The sequence below is a fragment of the Hippoglossus stenolepis genome, chromosome 8 (assembly GCF_022539355.2).
Source record: "Hippoglossus stenolepis isolate QCI-W04-F060 chromosome 8, HSTE1.2, whole genome shotgun sequence".
Taxonomy (NCBI): Eukaryota; Metazoa; Chordata; class Actinopteri; order Pleuronectiformes; family Pleuronectidae; genus Hippoglossus; species Hippoglossus stenolepis.
In genome coordinates, this window is record NC_061490.1 from 14,970,685 (window position 1) to 14,998,444 (window position 27,760).

At 43.7% G+C, this 27,760-nt stretch overlaps 1 protein-coding gene across 3 annotated transcripts in view; it reads left to right on the forward strand.

Moving 5' to 3' along the window:
- Window positions 1-305: 305 nt before the first annotated feature.
- The window catches only part of aplp1 (amyloid beta (A4) precursor-like protein 1), a 33,238-nt gene continuing 5,783 nt past the window's right edge, over window positions 306-27,760 (forward strand). For 2 of the 3 annotated variants that reach the window (XM_035163417.2, XM_035163418.2), the window contains exons 1-8: window positions 307-570; window positions 20,830-20,991; window positions 22,456-22,585; window positions 24,187-24,299; window positions 24,856-25,049; window positions 25,155-25,471; window positions 26,800-26,927; window positions 27,661-27,735. In XM_035163417.2, the coding sequence (XP_035019308.1) occupies window positions 505-570; window positions 20,830-20,991; window positions 22,456-22,585; window positions 24,187-24,299; window positions 24,856-25,049; window positions 25,155-25,471; window positions 26,800-26,927; window positions 27,661-27,735 (1,185 nt within the window). In that variant the 5' untranslated portion in view covers window positions 307-504. Of the gene's footprint in view, window positions 571-20,829; window positions 20,992-22,455; window positions 22,586-24,186; window positions 24,300-24,855; window positions 25,050-25,154; window positions 25,472-26,799; window positions 26,928-27,660; window positions 27,736-27,760 lie in introns of all 3 variants that reach the window. The other variant, XM_035163419.2, reaches the window with a different exon arrangement.

Genomic DNA, 27,760 nt, shown 5'->3' on the forward strand with positions numbered 1-27,760 from the left:
TTCTTGGACTTTTGCATTAGACGTCAGGAGAAACACGTGTCTATGAGCTGCATGAGTCATGAAAGTGTGATTCTTGATGACACAACCATGCAGGAGAAACCCCCCTCACACACCGACACTGACTCATCATCAGTAACAACAACAACGTGGACTCGTTGTTTGGGATTCTCCTCCTTTGACGCACAGAATCAGCTGGTGAGCCGCCACCACTCCACCTACACCAGCAGATGTCGCTCCATACCAAGACAGCACCAGGAAGGCCATGAAAAAAAAAAAAAGAGTGTGTGATGAATACCCGCAGAAACAGGGCTTGGTTCTGTCAAGCTTCATCCACACACAATCCCAGCTGGCGAGAGGGAGCAGGACGCAGGAGATAAAGGCAGGGAAGAGGCCGCGGAGCGCACCGTCCACCACTGCAGCCGATGTAACCCGGCCGCGTATGTTGGAGTCAGTTGTTCCATAAGAGCAAGTTCGTCATAAAAAGAGACAAAAGAAGGAGAGAAAATGGGACATACCGCATTACCCATGCTGATGGCTGTATTGTCCTATTGCGTGTGGGAGAGCGTCGAGGTAAGAGCGAAACCAGCTGAATCATATGTAACGATGGCGCATTTCTTTTTTTTCCCCTTTCTGCATCTTTCTCTGCATGTCAGTGTGACTTTTGGGTAAAAAAAATCCTGCACCCACGCACACTGATACATATTTGTAATCATGTCGACATGCCACGCATACAGCTGCTCTCCCATCTCCATATTGCTGACACGCACCCCCATCCAGGGCAGGTTTAATTTTGCAAATGCATCCTCCAGCACCGTCCTGTGTCAACAAGAGCGTGGACTCACAGCCTCCACTAACACGCAGTGGGGGGTAGAAGGGGTTTTGAAAATGCTAAATCGTGCATTATCACATGTGAATGGCAACTCATAGTCATGGGATTTAAAAGATAAAAGGGGCTGCGTAAATGTGTGGTTTGACGTTGGGCTCCAGCCCTGGGCCTGTGCATCTGACGTGACGCACGGCGTTAAAAGACCCTTTTTTTTGCTCCGTGGAGGGATGGAGATCCAATCCTGTCTCGCTTCATCCCATCTGGCCCTGCGAGAAGGAGGAAGCCTGCAGCTCTGCAAATCCGTCCTTTTAGTGGAGTGATGCAGATCTCGAGCAGGATGGAGTCATGCATATTCAATGTTCTGTGTCACATTTGGTTTTCGTGGAAGAACACTGAAGGGTTTGAAACGTGCAAAGAGAAAGAGGAGCCCAATTCAGTCTTGCATTGAGACTCTGGTGCACGGCTGCTGTGTGATCTTTCATATTATTCTATATGTGTCGCCTGGAGAATGTATGTGCACCCGCCAGCAGGGGATGACTTTGATGTATCATTGGACATAGATTGTGCAGAGTGTGACACAGGGCGCACTAATGAGAGATATGGGGTCATCCTGTTGGCATCTGTCTCCATCAATAGCTTGAGAGGAGATTGTGAAAGCCCCTGGTACAGGGACAGATCAGTGGGCCACCAGCTGCTCCTGCTTCCCCCGCTGTAGGTCCCTCATCACGACCTGTACAGCGTCCAGGCCCAAAGCTCGATACACTCAACCTCTATTTCTCAGTTTCTCCTCAGTCACCCTGCCACCTCCCGCTGCAACCCAACTGTGCCACAAATTCAGGTTGGAGCATGTGTGCACTTGTGCGTAGCAGCGGGGAAGGTGTTGGAGGTGTGTGTGAATGTGGAGAAGGGGAGGAGGAGGAGGGAGGATGAGTCATGATGTCCCTGCTGGAGCTGTGGTTCAGGTCAAACGCACTTTTCCACCTGGAAGAACGAAGAGGGAACAAAGCTGCTCCTGATGTCTGAGATGAAGCGTGCCAGCATCTCCGCTGCTGGTTTCTCAGACGCCCCCCCAAAAAGTTCCCATAAGAGGATTTGTGAGATGTTTATTTATTAGCCATCTTCCACAGTGAGTGTGTACCCGTCATAAAGCCTCTCCTTTCATTCTGAAATTATTTCACTTCTCTAAGAGCCTTAGTGGGATTACTGCTATGCTGAGAAACAGGCTTTAGCTTCCTACAAGGAGACCTGCCCATGAAGGTTTACACTGAAGATTACACCGTGAGAGGGTTGGCTGCATGGCTGGATTACACTGTGGTATTAGTCCTAATGAAACTGTCATCTTCCCTTTAATTTGCTCAACTTCCATTCAATTGAAATGTGGGAATTGGGCAAATTTATTTTTGATCTCTTTTTTATTGCGTAATACTTAATATTGTCGGCACAGTGAGTTCATTTTCTCAGAGCGTAATCACACTTGTAAATTAAATTTTCAGACAGTGCTCCGGATTAGAGAAGCCACGGTGATTTTTTTTTTAGCTGAAATACAAATTCAGTATCATCTTGTGTCGTTTTTTGCTGTGACAGACAGATTGTTGCCAGGCTGCCACATACGTCAAGTCCACCGCTGGCATCCCAGGTATCCCAGCTTTAATAGCACTTACCTTTAGCTGCACTCAAAGCATTTGGCTACAGTAATTGACTCACTGTACGGTTCTCATCCTGACACAAAAGGTCATCTGCTGACAGATAACCACAGTGTAGCCTGGCATTAAATGGGAGCAGAAGGAATTAACTTTAATTAAATTTATTCTTTAGTGTTTCCGTGGCATTTATGTGGGTTGCATTAGTTTTCCCCCTTTTTACTCATCTAATAATATAGAGGTGGGTATAGGTGATTTAACAATATACTGAGAGATTTCATATATATAAGTATAAAAGTATATATAGGTTGAGAGATTTTGCCATAACATTTATCTAGTGTTAGCTATCCCCCAAACATATTTGGCTGTAGTAGATTTATATAAGGTTTTCGGATGTATTACATTTCCGATAAGGTTTTCCATTGTATTGTATCACAATATATACTGTGATGAGCTACAACCATGATGTGCAAATGACACAAACCATTGTAAAGGATTTTATCCACAGCCCTGAAATTACTTTTCGGAGGAAATCAATGGAGAAAATGACCAGACAACAAAGGCCTAGTTTTGACTAATTCAGGAAATGAAATAATCTAATGAATTCAGATGTCCTCACCACATTGATGCAAAACGTATTAATAACAAAAATAGATAAATGTAATATTGTAACTTTGCAGTCCTTTTTAGCACCACTGTTTGCAATGGGTTTAACAGTCAGAGATACTGAAGAAGCAGCTGCTACTGTAGAAATGATTCTGTCTGTTGAATTTTAATTCATATTATTCTGCAGTATCTGTCGTCAAAGAACACATTGATGTTTTGATTCCTCGCACGTCAGCAAAACGTAAAGCCAGAGTGCAGTGAGTCAGTTTTTGCTACAGCGAAAAACCTCCTGCAGGAAAATGTGATTGAAGAAAGCAATCATACAGTGATTGCACTTGTGTGTGGCTTTATTTGATTAAAAAAGGGGGACTACAGGTAATGTGCTCAGCTTTAGTCAACCAGCTCTGTATTCATCATGATAAATGGTCAGTGGACAGTGCAAACCAGAGCACTACGGTCTATAGAGAGGCTGCAGAACAACAGCAGAAAACAAACCTACTGCGTCTCTGCACTGTATCTACCGGCTCCAGGAAACACCCGAGGTCTGAGAAAACATGAAGCACAAAGGGAGGAAATAAGGAGAGAACAGAGGAGGGAGGAGTGTGAGGATAGGAAGCAGATTTAACTGTGGCTGACAATTACATTAAAAGTCATGAAGTCGCTGTATAGTCAAACTCTCCCCACCACCACCACCAGCACCAAGTGCAGTTTCAAGCTTGCTAGAAATACAGCCGTACAGATTCATGCACCTCCCACCCCCATCTGCCTTTCAGTGTAGTCACAAACAAGGATTTGTTTGTTTTTTTAAAAGAAGAAGAGAAAAGATACGGACAACCAGATCCCCCCCCCCTCTCTCTCTCTCTCACACACACACACACACACACACACACACACACACACACACACACACACACACACACACACACACACACACACACTGCCCTACACTCACTTAATTAATTTTAGAGCCAAGAGATAATCAGGTTCCACTAATGGATTCCCGTGTGCTTGCTGTTCTCCACTATATCTGTGTGCCAGTGGGCATAAAACATACCATTTTATTGTATCACATGTTTTTCATCCCTGTTCTCTGCATCTGGCTTCCTTTCCAAGTTTTTGAACCACAGCACACACACACACACACACACACACATACAGAGGGACTGGATTAAATCCTGCAGAGTCACTGTGAAATGAGAGCTACACTCTACTAAAGGAAAGGAGTGCTGTAAATGCGCTTTAGCAATTGAGCCGTGGAGGTGACTAACTAATAAATGACAGTAATATACCCTTTGGGCCGCTGTTGCAATCGTCAACATCCAAACAGAGCCTCGTGGAGGGGGTTTATTTTTCACCGTGGCTGCTCGTCGTTTAGAGATCCTGGGTGGAAATGAGGAGTGTTGGTGTTATCTCCAGACGCAGAGTTCATCCAGCTTTTCTGCAGAAAATAAAATGACATTAATTGCACATTAGCATCATGTCCTCCCGGTAGATTTGGGGAAAGCTCTGCCAAACACTTGATTGAGATGATTCAATCACATCCTCTGGCCTTGTTGCAATGTTTTGAACGTTGGGTCTCTGTTGGTAACAGAGTTATTCCCAATACAGAGTTTAATGATATTTGCTTGCGAGGCTCATCACTTTCTGTCATCTCTATAGTCTGTCATGCATAAAACTGATGCACTACATTTGATTAGTTAATTTTCTTCAGCCTCCCAGACTGCACGGCTGCGTCTAGGTCTTTAAAACGAATTTAGAATAAAGCTGCTCCCAGTTGTGCAAAGATTGCTTTACCTTTCATCATCCACTAAGTGAATGTCAGATATAACATACATGTAGATTCATGTGGTAATTCCAGGTCTCGAGTGTGTGCAGATCAAACATATATGCTGGCACCTGCTCCTTTCGAAGCTAAAGCCCAGATGGGACTGTGGGATTTAGTGATGTGCAAGTGTCGTCTGTGTTTGTTTGCACTTGTCAAACCTTTGTCTAGTGTCACTTGGAACAGTGCATGGTTCCCAACCTTTTTCTCGCCATGAAAAAAAAAGGTTTGACATTTGTTTATTCTCACCACATAAATCATATTTATTCAGCTTAGTTTCACTCCATGTTTTCCCCTGGTCATTCATGCACCCCCGCTGCACTGGCTCTATGCCTCCCTCCCAGTTTGAGAACAAACTGACCTCCAGGGATTGAGTGGCTAGCACGGCCATCTTGATCACGTCCAGCCCTGGCTCCTCTCTGGAGTCGTGCAGGACAGAGATATCACCGGAGCACGAGGTCTTCAGTCGACACACAAACTGCCGCACTAAGCCTAATGGGTTGGATTTCTACAGGGGAAAGTTTTTAATGCCAGATGTTTAGTCCTGCCGATGAGATGTGCTTCTGAGGAAAAACATCTGCAGTGTGGCGATAACACTGGTGCTGCGTGTCCAGGAGGAAAGAGAGAGAGAGAGAGAGTGCAGTGAAAGTGATTGAGGGCTGGTGGAGAGAAAGAGAGGTTTCCCAGGCACAGTGGAGGATTTGAAAAACGGATGAGGGCGAAGGAGGAGAGAGAGTGTAAGTGATGTAGTGCATGCAGAATGTTGTGTGGGTTTGCAGGGTGGAGTGCATGATAATGGAGGGGTCCGGCCCTTTTTCTGCTGCTCTGGTCTGGCTGGTGGAGCAGAGAGATCCATGTATTCACAGGTGGTCTGGAAATGAGATGGGGTGGTGCTGGTGGTGGTGGTGGTGGTGGTGGGGGCAGGACAGAGGAAAGAAAAACCCTGTGGCCAGAGTGGAACGCTGAGTTGTACGAAAAGCAGGAGGTCTGCGAAATCTAATTTCCTTAACGGCCTTGGCTGCTTGGATTGAGAGACTGCGGGGTCGTTGGGTGCACAGAGACTCATCAGGCCAGTTATTAATATTCTACTGTAGAACATTAGAAGCTGTTATAGAGGGAAATGGATGCACTATTTGGCAGGAAGTTCCTCTTTTCCACTGGCTGCAAAACACATTTCCTACAGAAGGATAAAAAATGAACTTGTATAACATTAATCTAAATTTAACAAAGGCACAGTGGCATTGATGGATAGAAATCTGTCACAATTATGCCGCATACCATTAAACCTCGGAATTACTCACCCGCGAGTGGGAAGTTGCAACTGGAACTCCCCCTCAAGTCAGAATTTCGACACAGAAGGTTGAAGGAACGTATCAACAGTAGTGAAAGTAGTTTTGACTGTTTATTAGCACTTCTGTCATTAAAGTTGTTGGACACATAGAGCTGCCCAATTACAATCTGTGGACATGCTACTTTTTGCGAACAATGGCTAGCTGCCTAACGTAAACATCGTTCCCGTGCAACTGGACCGCTGTCAACTCGGGTTATTCGGGTGTGACGTCATTCCGAGGGCCGAGCTCGGAGGTGTAGTGGAACACGGCATTAGGTCTCACAGTCCCACTCGAAGGAGAACTCTGAGGCACGTTCACCGCACACTTGCTGCTTCACAAAGATGGCGCCGCAGAGACCGCATCAATTATTGAAGCGATGGAAAGGTCTGGACTCTCGCTTGTTGACGGGGCTTTGGCACTTGTCACGCACCCTGTCAACGCGCCAGCCCCTCTGTCTTCATACCTGTTTTTTTTTTTTAGCCCCACCCCTCCTCTGGCCTCCAGGTCCACGCCCAAGCATCACTCTGGAGAGCACAAAAGAAAATCCCCACGCCTGTCCTTTCAGATCCCCCATTCATCTCTGTCTCTGCCCCAGCCTCCTCTGTTCTCCTGCCACAGCCCAAAGGCACTCCCTCCCTCCCTCACTCCCTCCCTCCTCTCCCTCCCTCCTCCTCCTCCTCCTCCACCCTGTCTTCCAGACGCTGCTCCTCGGTCTGCATCTCCCAGTGGCCAGTGACATCCTTTCACTTTCCCTGTGTACACTTTGATTGTGCTTGAATAATTCATCATATAAACTCACCCTTCATTTGATTTTTTTCCTGTACTTTGCCTTTTTCTTCATTCCTGTCATTTTAGGAGATCTGACTCCGCCTCTGTGTAGCTCTCTGTTATCACTACACCGAACTAATGCACTCACAATGTTTGACCATCATGTTTTCTACCATCACTCTTCCAATTATACAATGCAGCCAGATTCAATACTTGTCGTCAAGTTTCCTTCTATTTCTAACCTTCCAGCCATTTTCTGGAATTTCCCCTTTCACATATGAAGAACACAGCAGGAGATTGTTCGTGTCAGTGTCGTTCACAACAACAGGAATATTTCCCAATCATCCAGACGAGGGGTGGAGGCGCCTTGGTAGGGTATACAGGAGGCAGGACATGATGTACATTTTGCTGCGTACATTTGTTTAGAGCACGTCGGCCTCTGCCCCAGGTTGACATCTTAGTCGGCATCGTCTACATGTACGGCTCCTCTTTTTCATCCTGAGATAATTGTACTCTTTCACTTTTGCATCTGTCTAGTGTTAGAAAAGCCATCAACATGCTTACTGGCTCCCTATGACTTTTCCATGGATGGATCGACAGACTAACAGACTTTAGATATATAGATAAACTCTATTGTTTGTCCCAAGTGACAAAAAGTCTCCTTTAACAAGGCTCAACAAAACACACAATTTACATTTAAAACACATGGCACACGTCTCAACCAAATTCCAAAATAGCCACATAAGCATAGACTGTTAAAAACAGCAACTGAGAAAAACAGGTTAAAGTGCAGTGTCTATTTAAAAATTTTTGAGGTTGGTAATTCTAGAGGGAATGAAGGATTTCTCATGTTTTTCTGGCCTAGTGGGACCTGGTAACGTCTGGCTGATGGCAGTAACTGGAAGGACTGGTGGAGGGGGGGGGATGGGCCCCCTTTGATGAGGGTGGCTTTCCTGATCCCTGACCGGGTGCACAGTTCAGATAGGGGATAGGGGGTCGAACCAATTATTTTTGCTGGCCTGATTAGTGATACGGGGGAGTTTTGTTTCGTGTTTGGTGCTGAGGTGATATTCAGTGCATGCCTCTTTTTGACATCAGCAGCTTTAGGCATCAATGAGTTTCGTAACCAAATCTTTCCCTGCAGATGTTTATTTGCCAGCGTTAATGCGTTTCAGGATGGAATTTATTGCAAAAGAGGGAAGGTTTCCAGCGGGGGAGTCTCAAACACTCTGTCCCATGAGACAAAATGTTCCCACAGCATTTGACTCGATGTTCAGTATTCAGCAACCCCAGCACAGATTCTCCAGAAAGATGCCTGCAGCTGACTCTGCCTGCATTTTATACAGAGGACACAGATGGCATGCTTACTATAAAGTAGTGGTCCAACGATATGGGTTTGCAATGGTCGATGCTGATATTTAGAGAGCAGGGCGTCCGATGGTCTGTATCTGTCCACAGGTAATAAAACATGTCTGTAAAGAGATTTTTAACCTAAAGGTAGGGTTGGTAATTTGTTTCTGAAACACCTTTTATCTTGTCTGTCGAAATCATCGCTGAAGCAGAGACGAGAGCCAGACGTTAGCAACCGAGTCACGAAACGACGGCTTCTAGCTGTCAGGCAGTGTGCGTTCATATAGTTTAGGGGGCATAGCTTAGGCGAGAGGGCTGATGGGAGGGGGGGATGTTTCAGTTGCAGTTTTTCAAAGTGTAGCCTGCTCTCATTAGCTTTTCCAGGATTACCAACTCTTAAGCTTTAAATGTCTGCAAACGTGTCATTTTTTGTAAATCAGCCAATGCTCATCATCTCAAATTGTCCGCTATTGGCCGGGATTGGTCGGCCTAGCACTACTGTATAAAGAGCCTGTGTGGTGGTGCACTGAGCCACAGACGACAAAGAGACTCAGGTGCTGCTGTGGCTTCTGTTAATCATCAACAATAACATTCAGCCGGCGATGGGGACAGACAAACAACGTTTCATTCTCCTCTCAGCTCAGGGTCATTGTGCTCGCCAAGGCCAAGCTGTGCCAGTTAACAGCTCAGCTCACCAGATTGGATACTTCACATGAGTCTGGAGCTGCGGCTTTGAAGAGAACAAAGCACAAATGGAGGTTTCCGGATGGTGGTTAGAGTTTTTGGTTTTTTTGTCTCAACGATTAAACCATTTTCCTTAATTTGGACAGTCTGTGGAGACTCTGTGGCCTAAGGAAATGAGATAACACTAATATTTAATCTACTGAGTGATTCTGCACATCAAGCATTATCTCACGAGAGTGGCCCGATATAAAATAACACTGAGAGAGCGAGAGCAAGACAGGACATGTCGGCCTGACATGATCCCACTTAGCATTATTCTGTTTTTATCAGACGCTTTATCACACTGTGCTCTCCAGTCTCTAGGTCTTGTGTTGAATGAAGTGAATACAGACACTTGGGCTTTTAGAAAAATGATAAGAAGAAGTTCAAATATTCAAAAACGATTTATTACTGTGCCTTTAGGTTTAGCATGAGTGAAAAACTCAAGATGGAAGCAGTTACAGCTTCCAACTGCTCAAGTGATTTTTCACGTCCAGCTCGGTCAATGGATTATAATTTGTACATATCCCGACTTTTGTAATATTTGATGTTGGCATAGTTGAAGCAAAGAGGAAAAAATAGTTGTTGAAACCGAGTCAAGTAAAATGGCAAGATAATCATTTGTGTATAAACCATGAAGCGTGACCCTGGAGCAGAGGAATCATGTGAGGATTTATTAAGTGAGCTAATGATTCATCACACTGAGAGTCAGCAAGAGTCATTCTATCCTTTTATATTCTATTTAAGTGTGAATAAGAAACATTTTCTTTCTAATTCAATACGGAATAATTCTTCTGACAAAGAGTCTTATCAAAAATATTCAATTCACCGTTTCATGAAATATATAGGAAAATGGCAAATCTTAATATTTTTGTCAAATTATAATGATATTGTATTTATTTTTAGATTTTGATAATGTGACTAATTACATCCCTGTCTTTGGAGTTAGACATGTACTCCTGAAGCTCAGATAACACCAGGGCATTCTTGTTGTCACTGTTTATCTATATATACGCAATTAGAAATTATTAGCATAGTAGAAATATTTGTATGATACTACAGCCGAAACATTTATGTTTTTGATCTCTCTGAAGAGAGAGTAGTTTCCTGTCTTCAGAGCGAACACCAGACACGATTGGCCCGACTCAGCAGGGCCCAGTGCTGCATACGAAATTTAAGTGGCGTGCAAACAACCAACAGGCAGTGATAAGGAAAGCTAACCAACCATTAAGCCAGCGATCAGCGACCTGCCGAGGGTAGAAAGTCGAACGAAACACATGGGGACTCTTTCATGTGAGAAAGAAAGAGAGAGACTTGCTTAAAATTCTGTAGGGAACCAGTTGCTACGGTAACAGGGAAGGTAGCCGGTTCCTGTGGGTGGTGTTACCATGGCAACCACCCTTAGTGGCCAAGTGATGCTGAGAGGGAGAACGAAGAGGAGAGGGCTAAAAAAAAAAAGTGTGTGTGTTTACGGGTTTGATGGGAACAACAGAGGCAGATGAGGAGGACGAGTGAGAGGACGCTGATGTACGTCAAATGTGGGAGAGCAACACCTGCTGTGCCGCACACTGTCTCATCTACTCCGCCTTCAGCAGAGCCTCCTTTTTTTTTTTCTTTGCTTTTGAGTCAGTGGTGAGCTGGTCCCAGTGGAGCCAGCATTAGCGCTTTATCCCGCCGTTCATTAACAGAGCACCTCATTACCGCAAGTAGTCGGCCAAATACGCTGTGCGGGGCAACACTCTCACTGAGAGACCTACGAAGAGGTTATCCCCTCGATAAACTGATGGGTTAGAGCACTGGACTCTTTTATGAGTGATGGTGTCCTCTGTGAACTCTCACCAGGAGTTAAAGACCAGTTTGTTCCCACTGTGGTGACACCACATGCCTCTGAATAAAAGCCTTGCACCAACCTGCTGTGGCATAGAGTTGAAATGTTATATATTTACTTTTATATATAATGCGGTATATAGTGTATAGTGTCTGGTATGGATCTGGAGTCTCTGTCACAAACAAAAGGATGTTATTGCTTTTAGCTTTCTGCCTACACGTCCACCTCCACAATTACATATAATAATAATATTAACACACTGCGCCTCAACGATAACCTCAAAGCTTCATTTCCATAAGATGCATCTGCTAGACAGGCTCCCAGGGGCATGGCGGTGTGATCAGAATTGTATATGTGCATAAATAAGAGACAGAAGGAAAGAGATATATGAATTTTTTCAGCTCTGCATCTCCCCCCTGCTTTGTCACCAGCCTCTGCTGAGAGTCTCTACTTGTTTTATTGCTCTGCTACTATAATGTATACAAACAGTAAATTCAGCTCTGCACCAATTTATTTATTTAGATTATCAGACTTGCTGCAATTTGAAAGAAGCAATTAATTACAATAGTATAAATTAAATTAAATACTGATGCAGCAGAGACAGAACCGGAGATCGCCAGATTGTTGTGTCAAAAGTGTTGGATATATGTATGATATGCATCCATTTCCCTAAAGACTAAAATAAATAAATTACTCCATAAATTACTAAAAAGAATATGAATTAAACATATTTTTAATTGTTAAAACCATTTTATGTGTTTCTAATAATATTCTTGAATCCAAGCGTCTGTTCGCTTTAGAAAAACCCTCCAAATGAATGTAGCGGGGACAGATCAGAAGAAGTATCATGTACCAGCTATGTGCTCAACTCAAAAGTGCATGAAGTGACAGGAAAAGAATAATCAGAAGTGTGAGAGAGAGACGACAAACGGATCCAAAGAAGAAACCCCAGAAAGAAACAAACACAACAGCATCAAAGACAGAGTGAGGGACTCGAGAGGCAGCGGAGGCCCAGAGTGTGAGATGAGAAGAAGGCAAGAAGATGCCGGTAATCTGCTGTTTGTCAGAGCGACCATAGAAAGACAGTCTGTCTTTAAGTGGATCAGTTATTAGAGTCTTTTAACCTAAACATGACCTCATTAAAGCTTTGAGATTCGCTTAATCTACTTAAAACATGCTCAATGGCATTATGTCGCTGCATTAAGGCCTTCAGCCGTCTCTCCCTGTGCACAGAATACACACTTGTCTGATACCCACTCACTCAAAGGGTAAATAGAGTTATCATCTATATTAATGTCCGAGGCCTGAAATTGAAAATCATGTTGTTTCTTGATCTCTATTGACCTGCAAAATTCAGGATTTGGTTTCAGGGTTTAAACGAATGAATGAATCTCATAAATCCAGCTCAGATTCTTTCCGGTTCTTGTTGTGATCTCAGATAATTTGATGTATTTACCATCCAAGTATTCTGTTATGCATATCAGAGCAAAAGCGTTTTTGAATTATGTGGGAGAAAAGGCAACAGTAACCTTTTAGAAAATAATTGATTCATGCATTTCATTGGTGCCAATGCACATAAAGCACTCGGTAATAGAAATGTGAACCTCTGAGTCGCGGCTGTGACTCAAGCCTTTTGAGTGTGTTTACCATATAAATACAGATTTGGAGAGCTTGTTTGCATTGTGTCAATCTCAATCTGCCTGCGTAAAATCCCTGATTCAGTGGCAATTGTGTTGACATTAGGATGTTTCAGATGGACCTGCAGTGCTCAAATCTCCGCTAAGCCGTTGATTCCTTCAATCCCCTGAGGTAGCACGGCTCTTCAGCTTGAAATCACATCTACAGGCTCACAGTGTCTGGCATTAAAATGCTGGCATTCCCAGGCCGTGTTGCTTAACTGTGAAGGAGGTTCAGCGGTGTTACATAACAGCAGAAATTCATCAACGATTGTACCAGAAGGTGAAATCGTTTCATTTGGCTGTGTTGAGGAGAGACCGACTCTTGCCTGGCCTTTAACGTTTTTTTGGACTCTTTGTTTTTCTCATTGGATTCAAGAAACGCTGTTACGCAGTCGTCTGTCTCCCACATATCTGCAGGAGGCGGTTGCACACAGAGGCTTGTGAAATTGCCCAACTACGCTTTTGTGTTTTTTCTCTTTTCTGGAGAGAGATGAAAAACGCACTGTGTGGCGCCATTATGGTGCATGACTCAGAAGAGGCAGTTGTTGAAGTGTGGGTGGAACAAAACAGGCAGACATGCGTATAAGTTCAGCCTACTCAATGCAACACAAGTATCACAATCACTTGTCTCATTCTGAAAAATACTCAGTACCACCTTTCCATGGAACTGGGAAAACCACACATGAAATCAGTTTGGGGGAGTTTCCTGTTTTGCTCGTCTGATTGTATTGGACAGGTTTTACCACGGATGCTGCTGAAAGGCAGGATGTTTAAAAAAAAAAAAAAACCCACAGGAAACGTTACTGTATTGCCTGCACAGTGGAAGTGGAGTTCAGGTGTGTGAGGTATTGAGTGTATTAAATAAAGAGCAATAGAGAAGCAGGATATGTGTGTGAACATGATACTTATGAGTCATATGAGCTCCAGATGGGAAAGTCTCTGCTCCCGTGCTTCACAGTCTAATCCCATAGTGCTATAATACATCAGGGAAGACTGTATCATGTGAATCCATGAGGAGACGGTGACCTTTATAGATGAAGTCCTGTTCCCATGCAGCAGCCTGTCGAGTGCTGGTTAGGATGATATAAACAAAAGCCCTGATTTTTATATTTTATATATAAACAGACCCCAGTGCAACCCTGAGTAAACACACTCCAAAATAACAATAATGGTGAAATGGTTAGCACTGCCAATCCCCAGATCTATGGAGTCTCTTGCAGTGACGCCATCTGACATGTCCTCTATTTTAAGCTATACTTGAAATGAAATCAAATATTTGGAGCTGGTTTTGGCTGCTGTTTGAGGACGAGATGAACCCTGGTGATTATGGGGCCATCTGTTTCCAGTGTGCCCAGCTGGGGGCTGGAGCGCTGTAATCTGGACTGATGAAGGCTGACTTAGAGGAGGCCATGATCTTTGTACATCCCAGCAACCGAAAGTCAAAATGTTTGGTCACAAAGAATTGAGATGAGATAGATTCAGCCGAGTATTCAGTAGGTAACTTTACTTTGTGATCAACTGTAAGAAGCAAAAGAACGATACATAAAACACGGTGCAATATTTTTGCACTCTGCCCATCAGCCTCCTCCTGAATAGAAAATTAATGGCTTCAATTAGCCATTAGTTAGAGATGTATAATAATGAGTGTCAGTGTACATAGCTAACCTGCTTTATCCTCCTTTGTCCCCTCTGCACCGTGAGAGTCTGGCAGACTAATGTTGCTACTCTCTAATAAGTACACGCCACACCAGGAAGAGGCCTGATGGAGCCTATGAATAATTAAGCAACGTGATTACAGTGATGAATGCTCCTAAATCTATTTGGCCATTTAGCACTGGCCTGGGGGGAGGCAGGCCGAGCAGCAGAGTGTCAGGCGTTGTGTGAAAGCTGTTGGGGAGGGAGAGGAGAGAGGGATTTCAAGGATGGGGCGGCCGAGGTGCATCGGCCTTGAGAGGAGGTGGAGGGAGAGAAGGAGGGTGTAGGAGGGGCCCAGAGAGCAGGAAGACACCCACTATTCAGCCATCTGTGCTGCGGAGAAGCACAAAGACGTGCGCAGGACGGCCTGTGTGTGTGTGTGTGTGTGTGTGTATTTCATGCATGTTTGGGTTATGGATCTATGAGGCCTATTCGTACGTGGGTGTGTTATCTACATGAGTAATGGTAACTGGCCGGGTTGCACTGTTATTCTAACGAGGAACAATTCCAGTAAATTTCCACAGCTCACTGCAGATACGCGATGTTGTTTTAATTGTACTGCCAACATAACCTATTGGGACATTTTTGTTTGACGTTGTAAACTCTGTGAGTAATTCTTGATCCCGCCTGGTTCCTGCCTCCCTACTCTTCCCTGCTATCATGACTCTCCACCTGTAGTAGCTAGGTCCTATTTTATGACATTTATATTATGTCAAATCGTCATAAAATAGAGAGCGAAGAAAACTCGGAGAAACAAACAGGAATAATAAGTTGTTTTTGAATTGGTAATGTGTGGCTTTTTAGTCATATTGTCACTACATTTTGTACTATGGGATACCCCAGATCCCTGTTGCTAAGCAGAGATAAGCTCCTCGGGGATATGACGTACCAAGCTAGTCTATTTTCTAATATTTTACTTTGGTTTATCTGGCATGCACATACCATCGAAATATGTAGCATCCTTTATGAATGTGGCTGTATATGGCACATGACATGGCGCTCCTGGCACGGCATTATTAAAGGACTCTGCATCCACTCAAGGCCTCTGATGCATTTATGTCATTCTGCTCCAATGTGCAGTCTGGCAGCGACTTGTAAAAAGGTGACAAATGATGGGTGGGCTCCTCCCTTCCGCCCCTGCCTCTCTGGCTTGCCTGCCAGGGCCTGGAGATTGCATCATTACAGAGGATGAAGTCATCCTGCAACATAAGGGCGGAACAGGTGCTGAAAATTTAATTAGAGGAGGGTGGAAGATGCTGGAGGAACATGTAAATGCACTGGCCTGGCCCAAACCCAGCCCTGAATGACAGTGGTATTCCTGCCGCACGATCACCTCAATTGTTGACTCTTATTTCCGATGCTCCACACTGAAGCATAATTCTCAATACTAGAGGGAGATCTGTGAAACTATTATTATTTCTGCAGCAGCTGTTCCCATACTTCTGGTCCAGTGCACATTGAATTCTTGTCTCCGTGGGATCACTTTGTTTCCTTGTGATTCTCATTGCTATGGAGACTGTGGAAGCACACGTGACTGTGAAGTTAGGCACCGTAGCTGGTGTGGAGAGAGAGAAAAGGAAAAGCCGAGCAGAGGAAAAAAGAACATGAAGAGAGTTAACAGACGCAAAGAAGCTGGTGAAAAGGCAGAAAGCCAATCGATGCCTCCGTGTCTCTGGCTTTATATCGCCAGGTCGTTATTAATGATGCAGCGCTCTCTGCAGTGGGGAGCTGTCAGGCTTCTGGGCTGTCTGCCTGTTCAGCCTCATCAGCACTAGGACATGATATGTGGGACTCGGGTTGTGGTGTTTGCACCCGCCACTCTACGGAGATGTTTCAGTATTTCCTCACTGGGACATGCACGGCAGCTCTGCTCAGCCCGACCTTCAGCATAGAAGAAGCACAGTTGTTGACAGATTGTGGAGCATTACTGTGGATCCACATGGATTAGTGTGCCTCAGCTCCTGATGGAGACAGGGAGCATTCAGAGACACTGCCGTGCTCCCATCCCAACAGTCTCAACTCTCCATAGCCTAATTGGATTCAAAATGGACATTGTGTGTTACACTAAGACACCGTGTTGCATTTCTGTCAATGAAAATTAAATTGCAGCTGTAATTTGTAAATAAAAAACCTGAACAGAACAGATTCATGCAAACACAGGAATATGATTCATTCACTGTAGCCAAAGCTATATTAAAATGTGAAGAGCTTATTTTAGGACTATTGTCTGTATCCAATCTCGTGACTGAAGACCCCAACAGCATTATGGGAAAAAGCATATTTCACTCTTTCACTCAATATTTACAAGTAAAAACATGTTTTTAAATATTGCTCAGTAATGATTGAAATATGTATGTATTTAAATGAATAATAGTGGTACTAATCATAATAGAGATAAAAGACCAATAATAGCCTGGCACCCCAAGTAAATTAAGAATATGTTTTCCAAATAAAAACACAATTTTAGTTGAGACTTAAAGGAAAACACCGTCTCAGACAGTATCATTTCCTCAGGCAACTCATTCCAGAGCCTTGGGGCCCTGATGGCAAACACTCTGTCCACCCTAGTTTATTTTTGCACTCCATAGAGCCATGCTGCTAGCATTACTAAAAAAGTATCAGTAGTTATTAGATGTGTCCCAAATCCTTCGGAGGACTCGGTCTGACTGAGTAGGCTGCGAAGGCCAAACTGAAATGAGAGGGTGTATTGTTCTATTTACGTCACCAGCTCTTCCTCTTGCATCGTTAGCTATTTTGAGCCGCTGCCCTTACTGCAGCTCGGCCACACACAGGCAGATATTTACATTTGACCAAGACGGATCCACCCATTGGATCTCTGATTGCTTGGGAACGGAAGAACGCATCCGTCAGTCACGTTTGAAGGAGCCTTTGGAATGGGACGGCCTAGTAGCGTCACAGTGAAACACTCAGTCTTCAAATGCAGCCTCTGAATTGCGACACAGTTATGTACTATTCTGAACGGATACAATAGACTTGCTGTGGATCTGTTTGGTCCAATGACCCAGAGCACAGAAAACGTTTCTCCAGACCTTCTTTTCCAACGTATGGTCTTCAGTAGGTAGACTTTGTTCTTGGTTGACAGTCCTGTCGGACCTTGCACAGACATACAGTAAATAATGCATTTCTGCTCTGTCTGGGCTTCATTTTGGACACTGCTGTCAAAGTATCAATTATAAGTGAACTAGGGCTATGATTCTATTTATTATAGATATCGAACTGAGTGGAATGCACTTTAAAATGTCTGGATAACTCAAATTTCACACTCAAAGTGTAAAACTGTACAATTTGGTGTGATACATGTGAATTAACCCTGATCAAATAAACAAAGCAAACAAAACCATGCATGATCTCCAAACAGGAAACAACCACACGCATTGGAATGAAATCAGACTTCTCTCATGCTCATGTTCAAGTACAGTCTTGCCTGATGTTTCCCACAATCCTTGGAATTGCATAAACAGAAGTCAGTGGTTAATTAAGAGAACAAAAAAGGTCCATGATATGATCCTAATGAAGTCCTTTCAAAATAACAAAGTCAAATACCATATAGAGCTTTTCTATCCGGCAACTACATCTCACCAAGATTAAAAAGGACTAACTCACACAAATGGCAGTGCCTATTGTTGCTGTGAAAATACAAAAACACAATGTAGTGCGTCTATGTGACGTCAGCCCCTGGGTGATGTTTATGTGATGCTGTGGTCTGTACTGGGAACCAGTGTGTGGTGAAGCAGTGATTATTCTCCAAACTGGGTCAAAAACAAGCAGGAGGTTCTCTGCTGCCAAGGAGGAACAGGCTGACAGAAGTGTGCATCTAGAAATGGTATTTCTTATTATGGGTTATCACCAGAGGGAGATCTAATCTGGTCCCAGATCAGGCTGGAGATTGGGTGTGCAGCCTTGCCGTGCCGGAGGTCAGAACCCAAGGCTCCTGATGGACTGCTATTGATTGGGGGGGAACGCAGTGATACAGTTGCAGTCGCTCAGCATTGATTTTCTGCAAGTGCAGTAGTGGAGAGGAGGCAGAATGAGAGAGCCGGACCAGGGGGAGCTGCCAGGTTATCTTCTCAAATATCCGGAAGTTTTTTCTCTCTCTTTCTTTGTGGCACTGACCTTCCCTGAGTCAAAGAGATATATCTATTTAGACATTAGCTCAGCAGCTTGTTCAGCAGCTTCAGCAGTGTTTTCCTGTGCTTATCCAGCAATACACTTAACCAATACAAAGCTCCAATTCAGCACTGTCAAAAACGAACACACGCAGTTTGTTTCCCACGAGAATCCAACATTTCATACTGTGAAGATGAGGTTAAAGGTCCAGTGTGTAGAATTTAGTGACATCTAGTGGTGAAGTTGCATTTTGCAGCTAAATACCCCTTTACCTCACCTTCCCCTTCCAAACATGAAGGAGAACCTGTGGTAGCCTTCAGTCATCATACAAACTCAAAAGGTGTTTAGTTTGTCCACTTTGGGCTACTGTAAAAAACATTGCGGCCTCCATAGAGAGGACCCGCTCCAGATGTAAATATAAAGTATTTAAATATAAAGGGCTCATTCTAGGGTGAAGAAAACAACAATTTGTGTAATTTAGATGAAACACACTAGTTAAAACATCACTGGGATTATGTCATACTCAATTTCTGCCAATGGAGCCCTTTCACCTAAATCTTACACACTGAAACTTTAAACTGTGAACTTAAAAATCCCCAACCCAACCACTCTCTGAAGCTATACTGCAGTAATGTTAGATTTTGAGGCTCTCTATATCTTTGCAGTATCAATTTTTTTTCCATTCGTTGAATTATGTGGTGATCCTTAACCTGCAGGGACTTGAAACTTGTTTGAGATGAGTAATCCGTCACAGTGGAGATGACAAGGTGCTGACGGCTGAAGCTTTAGACTTTAGCATTAAAAACCTGAGAAGACAAACAATGATAAATATTCAGAACAAGAACATGTAAAAGGTCAAATTGGGGCATTTAAAAAGATGAATTATGTTTAAAGAAGAGAAAAGTTATTAAATGTTTCATCTACAACCAGCACGTAATGATACGTTTTGTAATGCATAGAGAAAAACAGTGGCTGATAAAGTAGGAAAAAGTCCATTCATAAATCAAAATTCTGGTTTGCTTTTGGAAACGGTCAGCAGTAATGGAAAAGCAGAGACGTAATTTGTAAGAAATCTGCAAAGACATGCAGAAACACAAACTCCTCTTAGCGTAATTATAATGCACAGACTGCTCTGAGCTCATTATATTTATTGTACATTTACTCAAAGGGGTTCATATATTTATTTTATTCTGGATGAATTTTAATCAGGACTTCAAACGCTCGCGCTCCGGTCGGGCCAGAGAAGGGCTTCCCTTTGATCAGGCGTCACTCGAACTGTATTTCTTTTCCCTGCAGTTTCTTCCCTTTGGGCAATTTCCTTCTAATTGGCTCAGCGTCGCTCATCTCGTCTGTCGTCAGTAGATCTATCTCTCTGTCTGTCAGCGCACATGAAAGGAGATGCGATATACATGGGCTCCGGGGCGCGGGATGCCTTTTTGAAGAGGTTCAGGGTTGGACATGTAAACATTATCACATGTTCTCCCTCATGAATGTTACTGTCAAGTGATGCCATGAAGAAGTGACATCTCGTGCTGGAGCTGTGTGACCTGCCGTGTGATTGTCTTTGGGAAACAGCTTGTTTTTCTTACACCAGCGATGACTCAGACCTCTAGTGGAACACGATATGCTTTTTTACTCTCCCGTGATTCTCGAGGGCTCGCTGCCGTCATGTCTTCGGTCTGTGAAGGTAGATGAAGTCCTTGTTTGTGCCGTTTACAAAGCTTTTCCCTCTCTGCCTAACCCCTCCCCTCTTTTGTTCCTCCCTGGGCCCTCTGTGCTGTGTGTTAATGTAGTGAAGAAGCCAGTCGGTCAATGAGCTTGTATTAACACCTGACTCCCAGCCCTGGCTGCTGTTTGTTCCTCTGTGTGGGGTCCCCCGGGCCCGGCCCAGGCAGAGGCAACATGTCCAATGATCAATAACAACATCCTAGAAAGACACTGGAGGAGGGGAACCAGGAGGGAGAAATCTTTTACATACTCGTGCATAATTTTGCTGTACATCTTGAACAACATTTATTCTTGTGTCTCTCAGCTGTCGGCGAACAGGAAGCATTGGCCTCGAGTCAATAAGTCAGGGTTTTTTATTGGCTCTATTCCTCATTACGTTCAGGGTTATATCAACTGGTAGTATTCTATGGATCTTTCCTGAGTTTTAGCTCTACCAATATTCTCTTACTGCTCGCAGTGTGCACCAAGTTCTCCTGTGCATTAGCTTCCTGTTCCTTCCTCAATCTTCGATCCTTGACTCACTCTCAGTCTTTGCACCCTGGCCTACACTCTCGGCCCTAATGTTGGATAGTGCTGGAGTGCATTTAGGAATTATCTGTGGTGTACTCGCCCTGGATCGTCTTCAAACACAATATTATCTGCCACTGTGTTTGTATCGACGTCTCTTCACCTCACCTCTCTCTCTCTCTCTTTCTCTCCGTCTAGGCTCTGGCCGTGCCCAAGGTCATGGCCCAGCCGCAGATTGCCATGTTCTGTGGCCGTCAGCTCCTGCACATGAACCTACAGACTGGCCAGTGGGAACCGGATTCTTGGGGCCAACAGGGCTGCTTCAAAGACCCCAGCGAAATCCTGGCCTACTGTCAGAAGGTAGGGTCCTGAACTACATAAGGCTGCAGCAGCCCTAATGAACATCAGTCTGGATCAATACATCTCAACAGCAGCATTATCAAAATCAGAATCTTAATGGCAAAGGAAAGAAAGAATGAAACAAGAAATCAATAAGAAGAAATTATTTCACGTTATTTTTCTCTAATTTGGTTTGTCTAACTCCTGCCCTATTAAATCTATATATTTAACCATATATAGTAGAGAGATAGTGGCCTGTTGAAATATTGCAATATTTCAATTTCGCCACCATCCACTTATCCTCCTCTTGTTACCCGATATGTGTGCTCTTCTGCTGTAAGGTAATTACAGGCACACATACTCTCCACAAACCCCCCCTTTGTAAATATTCATTCCAAGTGCAACTGTAGGGGCAACCAAGCGCCACCTGGAAGCCAAAGTACACATAGCATGAGCCTGAGTGGACTGTGATGAGATTAGCTGGCACATAATGCGCCTGTGTATACAAATATTTTTTTTGTCTCTGGATTTGGGGGCAAAAGCATTTTAGATTCATGCATTCAGTCTGTGGGCCCTCTCACCATTCATCCTCATAAGTTTGTGCCTCAAATTATTGGCCTCGACTTTAAAGCAACACTACGCAACTTTTTGAAACCTTAAAACAGCAGCTTCAAAATAGGTTTGATCGTACACTCACTTATAATTGGGAGAATAGTGAAGCTTTAATTCCGACTTCTCGCCCTGAACACCTGTACAGGTACAATATCCTGGGATAAGTGTGTAAATGACTGATAGTCGCAGCTTAAATTGCCAGAATCAATTCCAGAGAAATCACGAACTGTAGATCAGTTAAAAAGATGTGGAAGGAATTAAGAACCAGCGTTTATCGCCGATATTTAGTTAGAGAAATTAAAATATCAAGAATTCGAAACAAGAGTTTTGCGTATTTGTTACAGCAGCAGCTCTTCTAGTTCAGGAAGCCATGGATCATGAGTAATATCCAGTTCCGTTGTGTTTCAGCTCAGTAGGTGGGACTATGCAGTCAGAGGCTTTTTCTCTACATTAAAGCCACTTAATCACAATCCTGACATAATAATTCACCACATGTGGCTGCAGAGGGCGCTGTTGCTCAGTAAAAGTTACACAGTGTTGCTTTAAATATAAGTTAGATGTGAAACTATTTTAAGACAACAATGTTCACTGAAGTTATAAATCTGGTTTGACATACACAAAGGCCTTTCACAGCTTCATATAAGCAGTTAGAGAATATGTTGCATGACTCTTTCCCTTGTTAGTCGTCTCCCCACTGACTGTGGACCCTTCCTGTTTTCTCCTGATCCTGCCACGTTTACCCCCCCACCCCCAACCTCTTCTCTGACCATTTCTTCTCTCTCCACCGCCCCCCTCGTCTCCTACCCCTCCGTTCTGTCCATCCATCTCTCTGTTCTGTGTCTCTGTCGTCTCTGCATGTGCCTGCTCGTCCAGATGTACCCAGCGCTTCCGATCTCCCATATAGAGGAGTCACAAAGACCCGTCACCATCCTGGCCTGGTGTAAGAAAGGCTGGGGACACTGCCAGCCTCATCCGTTCATAGTGCTGCCCTACCGCTGTCTAGGTAAGAACAACACACATCGCTGCCATTAGATACTTACAATACATAGGACTATCTACTTGTTTTTTTAACGCTGTACATGCCTGTAATCGGGGAAAACTTCTTGCTCGAGTTGGATTCAAACACAAACAGTCGGGTTGTGGTCGGGCTCGGTTAGTTTTCTGTCTTGAAGGACGGAGAGAATAAAGAAGCTCAAAGAAGAATCTATAATTTCTAGAATGACTGTTTACTTGCGATCATGGCCTCTTTTTAGTGAAACTAGAAAATGGCTTCTACTCTCAAAGTTTCTCAAAGACAAATCGAAAATCCATAACAAGAGTTTAAACAGGTGCAGTTAGAATGAACAGGGTGTAAAAAAAAAAGACTAAAATGTAATCATCAGAGCTTTAAGGCCTTAAAATGTCTTAAATAGTTAAAATATTTTATAGCACTGGGTTTTAAATATGTTTCAGTAGGTGTTAATTGTGTTAACGTTCATTTAACACTTCACGTTATCTTCAATATGAAGAACTGTAAGTAACTCTGGGGCTGCGATAAGTCTTTTTCATTTCTGACGGTCTTAAAACCGACTTCGAATCTCTTAAATTGAACTTGTTGAAACCTGCAGAAACCCTGACTAAACAAACAGTGCGTCTTGTGGAGATTTCACCATAACACAATACGGATCTTGTTGTGTCTTCAAGGGTTTTGTGAAATATCAGCACGAAGAAACATAATGAAGAGTGACACAAACCATGATTCTGTGTCAGAGCATGTTCGTGCCTGTACCAATAATCCATCATGACTTTAGATTTTCTTTTAGTTCCACACATGGTTTCACTGGGATTTCACGGTTTGATATTCAGGTACAATCTTTCCCTGCATCTCTCCCAGTGCCACAGTTTTCTGATGGCGTTACTACATCATGGTATTTAGTTTGAAACACACAAGGCACCATGTACAGCTCCACAGTGTGTGTTGCAGAAGGGCCATGCCTGTTTCCAGCCACCAGGGGGTTAATGTCAGCCAACAATAGATGAGTGAATGAAAGGATGACTAATGAACAATGAGTCACTCTAAAGTCATGAAGCACTTTTATTCGTACGTCAGAGCACTGTATAGAAATGACTCTGGTTTGTTTGATGTTCTATTGTGCTATTGTTGTAGGAGTAAAAAACATCCCTTAATATACGAGCCCTAAAGAACATCAGGCAATAATAGTGTTGTATAAGGAGCAGGATTTAAATGAAGTTCGAAACAGACTGTAAAAGCTGTTCTTTATTTCTCTGTGGTTTATTGTATGAAACAAAGTAGTCTCCCACATTTATGATCTCTGAAATAAATGGTTTATATTCATTTTAAGCAAAGCACATTTGACTTTATGTCTGTGACTCGCTGCTGTTGCTGTAGTTTGTCCCCACTTAACACATTTATGATTTCTGTCAGAGGTAATTTGTGCTTCCCATCCACATTTAGCTCTGCTGGTTCACAATCACACTCACACAGCTTGTGCTTATTCACATTAAAGCCGCATCGACGTCTGGTCAAGTCCAGTTTAACTTTAACACTGACGCTACGTGAAGTCACCTTCCACTGACCTCGCCATCTCCACACTCTTCCTGCAGGGGGCGAGTATGTGAGCGAGGCCCTGCTGGTGCCCGACCGCTGCCGATTCCTCCACCGGGAGCAGATGGATGCGTGCGAGAGCTACGTGTACTGGCACAACATCGCTAAAGAGGTGAGAGGAGTGGGAAAATGGCAGTTTTATACTCACATTCAAGCAGAAAAGTCATTTTTATTTGACTTTCGACTGATGCACAATTTTTCATGTGCACAACAAAGTTTCCAGTGCAGGTTTGAAGCCATTTGTGCAGCCAGTCGTAACAGCAGTAGTAAACAATAGACGAGTCAAATGGTGTGTTGTGTAACACGTCATACTTTGTCTGTCCACCTACCTGAGGTGTAGAGATCTAACACTCCTTCATATCTTCTTCTGCTCAACCTTTTATTTTCAAAGGGAGAACAAAAACGAATTCTGTCTTGTTATATTCAGAATTGAAACTTTCTTTGAACTGTACGTCATGACATTTATCTATATTTTAAAAAGTAATAAATAAATCTATGCTGACACTAAACCCCTCACCCACCACATTGTCTACCATTCAGAGACATTCCCCGTCCTCTCACACACACACACACAAAACTTTGGGGTGACGTAACATTTTCATTTCAACCCTCTTTATACATTATACAGTGTGTTTTTAACTTTGGGTGTCTGATTGTCTTCCTCCCAGGAATGCACCGCAGACAATCTGGAGCTTCACAGCTACGGGATGCTGCTGCCATGTGGCGACCGTTTCCGGGGCGTCGAGTACGTGTGCTGCCCAGGCCGAGGGAGCACCAGTGCTAAAGGAGACACAGAGGAGAGAGAGATCCCTGCTGCTCCTCAGACATTCACATCCGAGACCAGCGGAAAACTTACTTCTGTGTAAGACATGAACATATTCAGCTTGACGACATAGAGGTGTTGGAGAAGTAAAGTTTGTGCCTGTTAGTCGACATCAGACTTATGACTGTTGACACTTTTCCACAGCACCAAAGTAACGGCCCCCACCCCAAGCCCCTCTCCTCCTGTCACAGACGTGGACGAGGCCGATATGGAAGAGGAGGATGATGAAGTGGTGGAGGAAGAGGAGGATGAAGAGGAAGAGGAGGAAGAGGAGGAGGTTGTGGATGAGGAGGATGCGGAGGAGGATGAGGAGGACGAGCAGGCGACTGCTGTGAAAGATCCAGAGGAGTATGAATACCCCATTGACTCAGGTCCCTACCAGACATCCGACTATCTGGACTCGTTCTACTACGAGAAAAGCCACAAACCAACCACCTCTGCACCTCTGATGAAGGACAGCTGTGAGTGTCCCTCATTTGTCCTCTTAATCTTTCTTAATTGTTTTACATGAATCATACTAAAACATGTTTAGTAGCAGTAAACATAGTCAACTCTGATAACTGACAGAGAATAGAGTTGTGCCTGTTGCTCTCTGCCTCCCTTTATCTGCCTGTGATGTGAAGATGCCGTTTTTTCCCCCCACTCATCCATCCACCTCATGCATGGATGTTATATCAGTATCTACCATACTCCACCATCTAGAAATAAAGCCAAAATATCCCGGATTCGGACACTGCCATCTTGCACATTTATAGCCAGGGTCTACGCAGTAATGTTCAGGGAAACCGAGCCACAGTAAAGAGGGCGTGCGGAAACAAGCACTCAACCAATCATGTATCAGTCTCAGCAATCACAACGTTTCACCTCTTAACTAAATCAACACATACATCAGTGTGAAGAACTACCTAAAAAATGACAGACACCATCTTTGAGAAAACATTTTTTTTACTTTAACTTTTTGTCTGGCCCATGTCCCATCCACTAAAATGGAGGAGGCAGGGTTTATGGCTTGTACCACAGGCGGCCACGAGGGGGCGATTGAGACGCTTTTGCCGCACTTCAACATCCTCATATACAGTCTATTCGTGGCATCCTCACAGAAAGTGTGTGTGAGTGCGTGTTCATGTCAGAACAGTCACAACCCACAGGCCTCAGCAGTGATGATTTTAGTTTGCATAGTAAATGGGGCAGCTGACCAACATATGAATTTAAATAAGGACAAACTCAGAATAATACACTGGGATAGTGGTCGCTGTATGTATGTATGACACACACTACCTGCCAGTTAGCCAGGCAAAGTTACATATTGTACGTTTAAATTCTGACCCGAACTGTGCCACTTACATCATAAAATATTATCCTCCACCGTAAATACCTCTTGTACTTGCATTTAAAATAATAAAAGTAATAAATCAAGGCAAAATGGGGCCGCTAATGTCAGCACCTTTTCCCGTAATCTTCTTATTTTCTTATATTTGGAATCAGTTGAAAGCTCCGCAAAGTTGAGTAACGATTAATCCTGTGTCTTACACAACATGTTATGGGTTTTCCTTGTTCTGTGCTGGGATTATAAATAAAACATAAGAACTATTCTCTTCCATCCAGACTCTCTCCAGGACAAAGTTGTTCTCCATTGTTACGTGTTCATTTCCCCCCCCAGTCCTCCAGTCTTACTACTTTCTCAGCCGAACCCTGTCGTGTTTTGACCCTTTAATTACGGGATCATGCTCTCCGGCTCTTGCAGAATGCACGGCAGCAACAACCTCTGTTTTCTGTCTTTCCCATCCAGTGACCATGCCCCGGCCCACAGATGGCGTCGATGTTTATTTCGAGAAGCCGGTGGACGACACTGAGCACGCCTACTTCATGCGTGCCAAAACCGACTTGGAGGAGCGCAGGATGAAGCGCATCAATGAGGTGAATTTCACAGGGATGAGAGCAGGCTCATGCTGGGTTGGCTCTCTGATGTAACTCACAGGAAGACAGGGGCCCTGGCCTGGACGTGTTTCACCTAAATTCAGAAATAAAAAAGATACAAATAAATTCCACATATGCCCCAAAAAAAGTGTTAAACTGGGCTGGACGGTAACATGGATGGTATATTCTCAAATGTAATATATCCTTATTATTTTTGATAAATTATGATTTGAATAAACCAGTCATTGCCTTCCATAAGCGTTATCATAGTTTATCAACGTACCAAGGCAGAGTTTCATATGTGGTGGAAGTTTAGAGTTTATCACACTGTGTATCTGTTCATGTTTGCGTGTATGTGGGTGTTTATCTTTGCTCACAATCTCAAAAAGACGTCTGTACAACTTCAAGATTTTCTTTTTGATTTGTGTGTTTGGCTGTGGTATTGCACACTGAAAATGTGATGTTGCTGCCAAGCCGCTAATCTCAAAAAACAGCAACATATCTTTACAGATGCAGGGTTATGTGTTTAAAACTGTTTGTAGTAGACCTTACGTACCTCATAACTGACATGTTTTGTTTCGTATTCATGTTTTGTCATTTTGGGGCCTACATGTATTTACTTTCTTTGATGATAGGATGGACACTTCTCTGTCTCGTGTGTGTTCTTTAAATAAGAGGCCGGTCCGCTGCTTTCTAGTGTATCTGACTGATTTAGCCTCTTTCTTTTCCTCAGATTATGAAGGAATGGGCCGAGGCCGACAACCAGTCAAAGAATCTGCCAAAGTCAGAGCGACAGGCCCTGAACGAGGTACGGGGACCTTTTCCATCCTGCT